The 12,765-nt window shown below is 31.4% G+C and overlaps 4 protein-coding genes across 4 annotated transcripts; 2 read left to right on the top strand and 2 right to left on the bottom strand.

Moving 5' to 3' along the window:
• Positions 1-61: 61 nt before the first annotated feature.
• F4817DRAFT_341782 (uncharacterized protein) lies at positions 62-1,121 on the bottom strand. The gene has a single exon (XM_049303806.1). The coding sequence runs from the start codon at positions 1,029-1,031 to the stop codon at positions 267-269; it is 765 nt and encodes a 254-aa protein (XP_049157798.1). The 5' UTR covers positions 1,032-1,121; the 3' UTR covers positions 62-266.
• Positions 1,122-6,742: 5,621 nt separating this feature from the next.
• On the top strand, positions 6,743-7,579 carry F4817DRAFT_341781 (CSE2-domain-containing protein). The gene is made up of 3 exons (XM_049303805.1): positions 6,743-6,963; positions 7,021-7,135; positions 7,202-7,579. The coding sequence occupies exons 1-3, from the start codon at positions 6,922-6,924 to the stop codon at positions 7,462-7,464; spliced, it is 420 nt and encodes a 139-aa protein (XP_049157797.1). The 5' UTR covers positions 6,743-6,921; the 3' UTR covers positions 7,465-7,579.
• On the bottom strand, positions 7,580-9,060 carry F4817DRAFT_341779 (pyrimidine 5-nucleotidase). Its single transcript, XM_049303804.1, has 4 exons — positions 8,527-9,060; positions 8,433-8,461; positions 7,910-8,371; positions 7,580-7,860 (listed from the first exon to the last, which is right to left on the bottom strand). The coding sequence occupies exons 1-4, from the start codon at positions 8,592-8,594 to the stop codon at positions 7,694-7,696; spliced, it is 726 nt and encodes a 241-aa protein (XP_049157796.1). The 5' UTR covers positions 8,595-9,060; the 3' UTR covers positions 7,580-7,693.
• A 267-nt stretch (positions 9,061-9,327) lies between these two features.
• Positions 9,328-12,348, top strand: F4817DRAFT_157142 (uncharacterized protein). Its single transcript, XM_049298044.1, has one exon. It carries the CDS (start codon positions 9,555-9,557, stop codon positions 12,237-12,239), a length of 2,685 nt encoding a protein of 894 aa, XP_049157795.1. The 5' UTR covers positions 9,328-9,554; the 3' UTR covers positions 12,240-12,348.
• The last annotated feature ends 417 nt before the right edge of the window (positions 12,349-12,765 follow it).

Genomic DNA, 12,765 nt, shown 5'->3' with positions numbered 1-12,765 from the left:
GTGTTTATCCCATAATTATCAGTATCAGCGAAGAGTAACTACATCTTGGGCACATTCTAGGTAAGCAGTATTGTCTTCAATTCTCGCGAGTTCTTTGTACATATCTCTAGCTAGTAGGCTGTTTTATGGTCGGATGGTGGGGATCTATATACATGGGATATTGTAATATCCTAAGTTTGTGCAGTTGAATAGTGTTATTTTGCTCCCTTTTATTCCTGACGAACACTTGTTTCAGTTGTGATATACATCTAATGGCCTGGGCTGATTCACTTGCTGAAGACTGGTCCGGCAAGATATGGCTTGCCCCTCCAGGTTAAAGTCAGCCGTTTCCCAGCCTCTTTGGAAGTGTCGTTAGAGAACCTGACAGCGACACCCATTGATTCTAGTCCTTCCTCCTCGGCCCTGCTATTCCACAACATCTGCTCTAGCCCGCCGTCCTGCGAGCACAAGGCATAACCCATAGGCCAGCTACTAGTAGCCATCGCGTCGCGGACGCCCTGGGTAGCCGGCTTCTGGGAGACCAGGAAAGCCAGAAGGCCGGGGCCGCTGCGCCATCCAGGAGGCGCACCCGCGAATGTACCTTCGAGCTCGCGTATGTGATGCGGGCCGATTTTTGTGCTCTGCGCTACGGAGGCCTTGCATTGCACGAGGACACGTAGGGCATGGTCTGGAGAGGAGGGCACATGCCACGTGCCTAGTAAGTCGATGCCGCAGTCGGAGCGCCCGCCCACGCGCTTCAGGTCGAACCCGAGGGTGCCGAGCGAGTCGGCTACGGTATACTCGTACCGCGTGCCGACGTACGTCTTGGACTTGACGTCTAGGCCCGTGCGGGCGGCGTAGGCGGCGTATGATGCTAGGTCATTGTGCTCGCTATTTATGGCGTCGGGGTATATTAAAGGGCGAGTTGAGTCTGAGAAGGGGCGTCTATGGTGGTGGTGGTTGAATAGGCGTTTATAGGAGATGGTGTTAATGAGTGGAGCGGTTGAGAACCGTTGGCGCCATGTCGGACGGTGGCTTATGATAGACCTCATTCCATCACATGTAGTCGTCGGTACCGAAATACCTATACCAAGATGTAGTTGAGAGAATCGATGAGTGAAAGCTCTTCAGTTTGCTTGTTGAGTAGGTACGTACTGTCTTATATTCTCTTATCGATAAATAAATATTTATCAGTAGCACATGCATCAATCCTAGCATCCATTACTGTGTGGATCCGCTGCTACGCACGGACCAGCCACCAATGAGGCGTTACTGCCCATGGAATAGCTTTAATTATATATATAATTATTTTTGTAATCTTTATATAAATTTAATAATTAATAATATTATGCAATTTATTTAAATATTATTATTAATTATAATATTATATTTTAAATTTTTATATTTATAAGTATAAATATATAAATAATTATTTTTATAAGTAAAATGTTAATTTATATAAAAATATAAATAAATATTTTAATAAATATTTATGTTAAAATAAATAATAATATTAATTATAATATTTAATAAAAAAAGTAATAATGGTTTAATTAATAAAGTTTTTAAAGGTAAAAATATTTTTATAAGTTTTTAAGTTAATTACGGCTTTAAAATTGCAAGCGTTTATAAGTATATGATAAATATAAGCGAAAAGTTTAGTGAAAAATTCGAAAATGTTAAGGTAAAATTTAACGTATAAAATGTAAATATATAAGAAAATTATAATATAATGATAAAAATATTAAACGTAATAAATAATTTTATAAATAATGTTATTTAATAATTATAAATATAATTAATTTTAATTAAATTATTATTATTATTAATAATAAAGTTAATATTATTAATATTAATATAAAAATTTATGTGGAAAATAAATTTTATTAACTTAATAAATAATAGTTAATTATTAAATGGTAAGTTTAATTTTTATAGTAATAATAAAGAAAATATTATATATGATAATTAAAAATGTAAGGTTAAAGTAATATGGTTTAAAGTAATATTTTATTAAAAAAGTAAAAATTTTATAAAATGTAAAAATAAAAATAAAGTTATTTTATTATTTTATTTTAAGTTTATATAAGTAAATAATTAAACGTTATATAAATTAAATAAAATTTAAAATTAATTAAAAATAATATTAATATTATATTATTTATAATTAATAAAAGTATTAATAAAGTTATTTAAGGATTTTTAATAAATAATAATATAAATATATAAATAAATGTTTAATTAAGTAATATTTATAAAAATTATTTTATAAATTTTAATAAATTATTATATATTTTATAATTTAATAATGATGTTTATAATGTTATTATTATATTAAAATAAAAATTTAATTAATTTTATATAATATATTTATAAAATTTATTATTATTTGTTAATATTTATATGTAATATAAAATAAATATATAAAATATTTATTAATATATTATATATATATATATTAAAAGTATAATTAATATATTATAATTATATAAAAATATAAAATATAACGGAATTAGTTAAAAAAGTTATAAAATAATTTAAAATAATAATATAAATAATAATAAAAAATAAAATTTATAACATTTTAAAAATAATGATTTAATTATAAAATAAAATAATTTTATTTTATTATTTAAATATTAATAAAATTATATTTGGTAAATTTAAAAAAGCCGAAATTTAATAAAAAGATGTATAATAAACAATATTTAATGTTATATAAAAAATAATAATATTTAACTTTAATTAAAATGATTGATAAATTAATATAATAAATAATTAAAATTATGTAATTAAGTTATTTAATAATAAATGTTTTAATTATAATAAAAAAAGCTATTAAGTTAAAAATTGTAATAAAAAATTATAATTTTTATATAAAATAATATTTAACGGTAAAAAGATTATTATTAAAGGAATATTTTTTAAAAATAATAAGGATTTTATTAAAAAGTTTAAAAAAATATTTAATAAATAAAAAAATAAAAGTAATAAAAAAGTTTAATTTATTAATAATAAAATAAATAATAAAAATAATAATAATTATAAAAAAGTATTAAATAATAAGGATTTAAAATAAATTTTTGTAAATATTTTCGACGATTTTTTGTAAAGTTATTAATAAAATAAATAAAAAGGTTACGTTTATTAAATTAAAATAAATAAAAGTAAAAGATTATTATTATTTAAAGATAAGTTTATTTAAAAAAAATATAAAAAAAATTATAATATATTTAAAATATAAATATATAATAATAAAGATTTTATAGTTTTTTTTAATTATAATTATAAAATATATTATATTATAAAATTTTTGGTTAAAAATATAATAAAGTATTAATTACAAAAATTTTTTACGATAATAAAAATTAAAAAAGTTAAATTATAAATTAAATAAAATATAATTGTTTATATAAAATTTAAAATATTAAACGGTTATAATATTATTTTTGCTATTATAACGGGAATAATTTTAAACGGAATATTTTTTAATAATTTTATATTAAAATAAAATATTTTTTATAAATGAGAAATTTATTATAAAAAATTTTTATTTAATAAAATTATATATTTAAAAAGATTTATTAATTTATTATTTATTAAAAATATTTAATAAAAAAATTATTTATAAAATAATTAATATATTAATAAAAATATAATAATATAAAGATATATTAATTAATAATTTTAAAATTAATAAATATTTAATTTAATATAAATAAAAATTTTTTAAATTATTTAATATTATAAAAAAATGTATAAATGTAAAATTAAAAATAAAGTATAAAATTAATATAAAAAATAATTTTTTAATTAAATTATTATTAAAATAATATAACTTTTATTAAAAATAAGTGTTATAAGATTTTATAAAGATTTATAAAAGTAAAATTTTATAAAAAAATAAAAATTTATAAAGATTATTATATTTATTAATATTTAAAAAAGTATTAAATTAAATTATTAAATTTAATAAAAATAATTTTAACGTTATATAATATTTTTATTATAATTATAAAGAATTAAATAAACATATTAAAAAAAATGTATATTTGTTATTTAATATTTAAGATTAAATTTAATAAGCGGTAAAATATTAATGATATATATTTATTAATTTAAAAAACGGTTTTTAGCATATTAAAATTTAACGAAAAAATTATAAGAAAATAATTTTTATAATATTATTTAAAATTTTCGAATAAATTATTATGTTATTTAAATTAATAAACGTATTAATAATATTTTAAATATTAATTAATAAAATTTTAAAACTATTTTATAAATAAATAATTAAATTATTAAATAATATTTATATTTAAATTAATATTAAAAAATAATTTTATAAATAAATTATAATAATATTTATATAATTTATTAAATATGGTATAATTGTTAATATTGTTAAAATATAAATATTTGTTAAAAAAGAAATATTTTTAAAATTTATAATATTAAAAAAAAGAATTAAAACTGATTTAATAAAAGTTATAACAGTTAAAAATAAATTAATATTTAAAATAATTATATAAATTAAAGCTTTTATTAATATTATTAAATATTTTAAAAATTTTATTAAAAATTATTTAAAAATATTAAGCTTATTTATAACATTAATAAAAAAGTATAAAAACATATCTGTAAAATTTAACGTTATAATAAAAATAACTTAAAAATAAATTTATAACATTATTATAATAATATTTATTGTATAAAAATTTAATTAAAAATTATTATTTATATTAAAATTAAATGCTAGTAAAAAATACGTAAAAACGGTTATTTTATAATTATATATATATAAAAATTAATAAATCTTTTATTTAATAATTTATTTTTTTAAAAAACTAATAAATATGTAAATATATTATTTAATGTAAAAAAAAAAACTATTAGAAATTATGTTAACATTTTAACATTAATAATATTAAATAAAAAAAAAAACGTTATAATAATTATAAATTATAAATTATTAAAAATAATTAATATTAAAATTAAATAATCTGTTAAAATCTTTTATTTTCTTAATATTATTAAATATTATAACATTAAAATTATTTATTATTTAAATAAAACTAACGTTTTAATTAATTATTTATTAAAATTTTTTAATAAATTAAATTTAAATTATTTAATAAATAAAAATATTACGAAAAAAATAATTTAATACCTTTATAAATTAAATTAAATAAACCTTTAAGTAATATATAAATATTTATAATTTAAAACGATATTATTAAACATTATTAAAGAAAAATGGATAAATAATTATTTCGTTATTTATAAAAAATATTTATATAAAGTTATTAAATATAATAAAACTTTTAAAAGTTTATTATATGTAATAAAAACGGCACATAAAGTTATAAATTTTTAAAAAATATTAAAATATAACAATTTAATTATTTAATTATGTAAAATTTACTATAACCAAAGTTATATTATAATTAAAATCGTATAAAAAAAAGTATTAAAATAATATTAACATTTAAATATAATATTAACCGTATAATAAATTATTATTAAATGTTTTATTTATTAATTAATAAAAAAACTTAATTTTTTATTATTTAATTTATAATTAATTTAACTTTTAATATTATTAACGCGATAAATAATTAATTATATATTAATTATTATATATATTTTATTAATAATTGTAAAATATATTATAAAATAAATTAAAATATATTTAATATAAAATATTGCGTTTATTAAATATTAATTATTATTTATATATATTAATAATATATATAATTATTTAAAAAAATAAATTAACGATAATGTAAAATTATTTATAAATGTAAATGTTATTAAATAAATATAAGAAAAAAGTTTAACGATTAAATATTTTATATTATTATAACCAAAAAAAAACGGTAAAATAAAAAAAATTAATAAAAATATTAAAAAAATTATATTATATAAATATTAAATAAATTTTATAATAAATTTTTTTAATTTATTAAAAAAAACGTTAATTATATATAATTATATTTTTAAGTTAAAAAAATATAATAATTTTTATTTAATGTTTAATATATAACTTTTATAAAATTAATAATTAATTAAATATAGTAAATATATATATAAAATAACGGAAAAAAAAAAATATTATTTACAAAATAATTAACCATATAATATAAAACATTATTAATTTATAGTAATTTTAATAATAGTAAATTAATAAAAGATTAAATATGCATATATTTATAAAAAAAAAAAGGTTTAATTAAAACGTACACGTTTAAAAATTAAATATTATAAATAAAATAACAGATTATTAAATATAAACTTTATTATAATAACTTTTAAATTATTAAAAATTATTATATTAATAATATATATTAAATTTAAAACTTTAATAATATATTATTATAAAATAAATATAATAATATTAATTTATTTTTAATTTATATTTAAAATAAATATTTAATTTATAATATATAATACATTAATAAAAGATTATTAAATTAAAATAAATAATGTTTATAAAAACGATTAAATTAAAATATATTAAAAAAAAATATTATAATAATTAAAAATAATTATATAAAAAAAGGAAAATAATGTAAATCCGTTATTACGTACAAATTAACCATTAATAAAACGTTACCGCCTATAAAATAGCTTTAATTATATACATAATTATTCTCGTAATCTTTACATAAATTTAATAATTAACAATATTACGCGACTTACTTAGATATTATTACTGATCGTAATACTGTATCCTGAGTCCTTGTATTCGTAGGCATAGACGCACAACTGCATGTGCAACCTGCCGCCCCACCATATCATCCCTGTACATGTAACGGTATTCCATCGGCATCGATATTCCCATATTCCGTATTCCGTACCTTGTCGATTCAACCAATGCGAATGCGTGTAAGCTCCGAACCGCAAACCAACACAATACGTTGAGCCCATGAGCATGCCATCATGGGGGACAGACTTACTCAATTACAAGATGCTGTTGACCAGGTTAGTATTTCAAATAGATTAGCTTCCTCCAACAATTACTGACTTCCGAGGATTCAGCTAGCTCAGCAATTCGTCGCATGTATTCACTACATCAACCGACATCACAACCTCGAGACGCTAGGTCCCAACGATCAAATCAGAGATGTGAAGCAAGAGCCTGGCCAAGAAGAGGGCAAGTCAACCCGATCTAATCCATGTCCAGATATTCCGCATGTACTAACCCGTCGAATCCGAACAGTGGATCCTCACCCGGAGGACGTCTTCAAAGCCGCGCAGGTCGAGCTTGCCCAGGACCTCATTACGAAAGAGCAACAGATCGAACTCCTCATCTCCCTACTCCCCGGCCTCGACAACAGCGAACAGGACCAAGAGCGCAATATTAAAGAGCTGGAGGAGGAGCTTAAGGCCGCTGAGGCGCAGCGACAGGAAGCTATCAAGGAGAAGGAAGATACAATGGCGAAGTTGGACGCAGTCATTCGCAGCATCAGACGCCCGCACTAATAAGGAGTGGAGTGGAGTGGTAGAATATTGATACCCCGGTCAGGCGTTCAGGTTATCGTTATGAATTTCTCGTAATTTATCAGTAAAGCCAAAGGGCTATGGACTAGAGTATAACTATGGTTTTCTATAACATGGAGCTCTATTGTCCCCTTCTGATGGTGATATACCCAAAACGCCTCGATCCATGCCGTATGCCATCCCCGGGCTCTATATTACATGCTGCTTATGCTTAGTTTTCCGACTTGAAGAATTGCGGGAATACCCCCCGTAGCTCCTCTAGGTGTCTGATCTGGTATTTGGACGCCGGGGATGCCGGGACTGGTAGTCCCTCCTCGACAATGTGAACTGATGTCCAGCCTAGGTTTTGCGCACCTTGTGCATTGGCGAATGAATCGTCTGGACGGAGTTAGCTACCGTTAGATGATATATGTGTATGTATACTTACCAACAAAGTAGCAGTCCTCGACCTTTTCTACTCCTGCCTCCTTCATCGCCTTAGCAAACATGTCCTTATGTGGTTTGCAGACAATAGGAATTTGCGAGTAGTCGCAGTAAGTAAGGCCCTCGAACTGGTCTTCTATGCCTAGAAGCCTAACGACTCTCCGGCCATGCGTGACGTATGCATTGGTGAGAAGCCATAATTTCACTTTAGACTTGTCGATGTCCTCGAGTAGTTTCCGCAGCTGCGGATCAGGCTTGATGACGTCCTCGAGAGGTAAAGCGTCATCGACCTTAGCGTTGTAGTCCAGGGGATCGATTTGATGATGCCGTACTAGACCCTCGATGGCAAGACCGTAGTTCTTGTAGTACTCTTGGTGAAGCTTGATGGCTTCTTCTTCTGGAAGACCTAGATGCGTCGCAAAGTATCTGTCTATTAGGTCTGCCATTAGATCATGGACTTTGGCACCTGAATTGGTGGTTAGTATGAAATAATCCCTCCCTGCAGTTTAATGACGAGCTGGACATACTTCTGGGGTAAAGACAATTGTCAATGTCGCTATTTAAATCATTAGTCTTAGCCTACATGTCTATGTCTAGGTAATGAAGAGAATATGGTCTCACAAGAATAAAACAGGTCTGGAGTCTGTTGCCCCATTAGGCGCTGTGGTTTGTGATCCCATGCTTGACATAAGTATAAAAGCTTTTGGGGGATAATGCGTTTGACTTGACGAAAGCCACTATTTTGAAATACAACTGCACGTGTGAACTCTATAATGTCGAAAGCAGCTGTCAAGAATTAGAGGCTGAGTGAGAAGCTTTTAGCTGTTAGATGTTGGCCCGTTTGAGCGGTCGAGGCGGGTGAGGGGGAATTTGGTAGAATAGTCCAGGTTAAGGAAGTAAGAGTTAAAATAATTAAAGAATTATCACAGTTAAAACTCGGCAAGCAGGACTAATACGAACATATTTATACTCAGTTCCTTTTTTTGATATGATGACTATTCTGAATATATTCTAAACATACATATTGATGAGGGTTAATACTGCTCTACGTTTTGTTTTGAGTCACCGGCAAAACGAAGACATGCATAGTGTACTGTCCTACTCTAGCCTTACTGTAAACATTCTAGCAAGAGCAAACGATGAAGTAATCAGAATATGGTGGATTGACGTAGGTACCTATCTTCTCTCCGAGGTCTTGCTTATCTAATGCTTGGTATCACATTCCAGTAAAATGTCTGCACGAATTACGTATATGCACTATATAGGTAGGTACGTACTCAGGTACTTGCCTAAGTACCTCTTGTACGTATGTAACTTCCATAGCTGTACATGTGGATCCATGCACGGTGCAGTTCCCGGCATTGTTCTAAAATCTAAAATGCATATGGACGGGCAAAAAAAAATAAAACATTCAAGTTCTAACTGGAGCTCGACCCGTTGTGCGACACGTCTTCTATTCTCCCTTCTTCGACTTCATGCAAAAGCAGCGAAGGAGTTATCAACCTGATTTCTCTTCCATGTGATACTCGTCTTCCATCACAAAATAGTAATCGTGTATTTTCCTCATTGTTGATATCAACTGGGTGTTAGACCTTTGATCTATGAATGGTTCTCTTGTTATAAGTTGATTCCAACAACAACAAAAAAACATGGCTCAAGCTAGTATTGCACGAGAACCCATAGCCTTAGGCTATCAGCCAGGCGCTCAGAACGGCGCTTTAACCTCTGCCGATCTCGATGAGATTAGCAATTATCAGAAAATTATTAACTTTCGGGATACTATAGTATCTGGGAAGCATCCTCGTATCAAAGTGGCTAAGCCGGTCACTCCTCAGCAATCTACTTCGCTCGCGAGAGATCGCGTCGCTCCCTCATCATCCGCACAACCTTTTCAAAATGCACCTAACCTCAATTCTTTACACCAGGTGGACAATATGCAGTCCTTCAAAGCAAACATGCAGCAACCAGCTGTCGCCGTAGCTTCGACAGCTTCTAATGCATCTATTCCAGATGTCTCAAGACCATTAGATTCTGCCAAGGCCGTTGCCAACTCTGTTTCGCTTCAAACATCCGGTTATATCGCTAAGGTGGACCTCCAGCTGCAAAGAATAAGACTCGAACAAGAACTCAAAGAAGAGTTCGAGTATCGAAAGGCTTTGGCGAAGGCTCCTCTACAGCCTTCGGAGCAGCCAGTTGACTTAGACCTCTCTGATATTTTAGCCAAGGCACTGACTCTCGTACAAGCTACTGCTCTCCCACCAAGTTCCAATACTCCTAATGCTGGTACTGTTTCCGATGCGAGTGACTCCTTCGACGACAATACCTTCTATTCCAGCCCACTTGAAACGCCCGACTCTCGTGCCTCGCCCCGAATTCAGAATCCAATACGCCAGGATGTACAAATGCGAGATGCGCCAGCCGCAGCGTCTCAGCAGGCTGCACATGCTCCACAGCAAAGGCAATTTGCTCCTCAACCCGTCCACACTCCGGCATCGTCCTACCAAACAGATGTTAGTCGTAGCGTACAGCCCATCCACACCGCGAGTAGTTCCCGCCAGCCCCAGCCGAGCGCTGGTGGCCCAGCCACGTCTGTGCAAGATCGTGCAGTCTATAACAGCTCAAAAGCTAGCCGTGAAGGAGATATCATGGTACATTCACGCCAGACACGTCAGGCAGAGGCACAGGTTATCAGCTCAGACAGTGGTGCTGCTAGTAGATCCGACAACTCTGGCAATACAGATTCGGACCATCCTGTTGACTTCAGCCGTATCCATAACCCCCACCAGTTACTTCCTAGTGCTCACTTCAGACAGCGAGAGTCACCCGTGGTTCGCGCTCACGATCTTTCGCCCTTCGCGCCCCAGCCTGCTCATGTCTCACCCTTGGCGGTAGCTAGGCGGCCCCCTATGCCTGAGCCGGATATTAGCATTTTACCAGGCGCACCGGCTCAAGTCACAGCTCTAAGGCAGGAGCATGGGGCTGTCACAAGTCCAGAAAGTTCCCCTCAGGGAGATAAAGGAGGCAAGAAGAAGAATAAGAAGAAGAATAAGAGAAAGGCTGAAATGAGAGCACCAGATGCCCCAGGATCTCCTTATATCAAACCCGAACCGCGATCGCCTTCACCTCTATCAGTCCCTCAGTTTGTCCGTCCTCAAAAGCGCCTTCGATCCGATGCTAGACACGATCAAGAGTTAGTGTACGATGAACCGCAAATCGAACGACCAGTATCCGTGCTGCACCGCGACCAGTATCCTGCTACGCATGTGCCAGCCGAGGGGCCTCCGTATGGGCTTGGAAGGCTGGATGATCCGTATACAAGACCATTGCGCCAGTCCGTCGCCCCGGCGAGTCAAAGGTTAGATCGTGGTGTATACGAAGAACGGCGGCCGGACGGGACGATCGTGCAGTATATCCAGCGAGTCCAATCCCCTTATGGCTATCCGGCTCCTTACGGTGCTGTGGAACCGCGTTCTCTACGCTCGGCGAGTTACTCAGTAAACCCTCCCTACCGGGATGTTCCTACATATCAACGTGATGGACGGATGAGTGTACGACCTTATACTGATCGTGCTAGATCACGTTCACCCATCGTTGTGGAGAGAGGCTCGCCTACTATGGCACCTCCTGCTCCCCCGCCTCGTATCTTAGTTGACCAATATGGCCGCGAATATCTTGATCCTCCCCGTGCCAGCGCCGCTACGCGTCACTCAGCCGTACCACCCCCAAGACCGAGCGAGCGTGAGTTAGTCTACGAAAGAGTACCGCTACGTGCCCCATCTCGCATGGCTGGAGAGACTTTTGAGGAGGATGGAATCATATACCGACGTGCATCGCCCACATATGCTCCTCGACGTGTCATCACGCAGCCGGAGTATGGTATCGATTATAGAAGCTATCGTGAGCGCGACTATCCTATGCAACCTATGGGAGTACCGAACCAGGAGTTTATATCGGTCCGAGGAGCACCGATGGGGCGGGCTCCTGAGGACATGCCAAGGGACTATTTACCTAGAGCCACAAGCGTCCGACCGCCGGATGCTGTACCGTATTACAACAGGGTTGAGGCCATACGACCCGAGGTGCCATCTAGGCGATATGCTGCTAGCGTTCACCCTGAAGTAAGAAGGGATGCGGCGTCTGCGGTTGTTCGCGAGTTCGGCCCAAGACCGTCGGAACGTGATATGCCCAGGCCCGAGTTTAGCATCCAGCCGGTAGAGCGTTATTATGATAGGCCGCCTCACCCAGAAGGGGATGTCGCTTATATTGAGCCGCCCCGAGCACCCCAGCAAGAGATTATTTACGCCGACAATGGTCGGAGGCAAGTATACCAATGAATACGTGTCAGACGCTAGGGGTAGTGCATCAACAAACTCGATATTGTAACTGAATCCGAGGAGGGCTAGTGGGAGATTTTTTTAGATCCCCTCTAATTCCAAGTAGTCTTACAGTTGACTACACGAGGAATTGAGGTTGAAACTTGCCACGATTCTTCGCATCATACTATAATAGCAAGACAAACATCTGCTCGGCGTTGGTATCGAGGGGGATTCTATGGGTAGTAGGAGTTGGGTTAGGGGCGTGGCTTGGAATGGGTGGTGGCATGCAGAGCTCCTCCACAGGACCAGGACCAAGCTCGACGCAGCCAAGTGCTTATCTGCATGGACTGTATATAATATACCAGATGGCTTTTACCAAAGAGGACCCAAAAGCATTCTATATTCCGTTAGTTCAGTGATGCGGTGCATGTTTATCCTCTACTTTAGATTGACAGGAACTCTGATCTGCATAAGCGAGGAAGATAGGTGCATGTGGTGCTGCAACCATCTATATACTCCCGTCATTCTTAACATCACTCTTAAT

Source organism: Daldinia loculata (assembly GCF_022478755.1).
Source record: "Daldinia loculata strain CBS 113971 unplaced genomic scaffold F4817scaffold_34, whole genome shotgun sequence".
Lineage (NCBI taxonomy): Eukaryota > Fungi > Ascomycota > Sordariomycetes > Xylariales > Hypoxylaceae > Daldinia > Daldinia loculata.
This window is presented reverse-complemented; position numbering and strand designations above follow the sequence as displayed.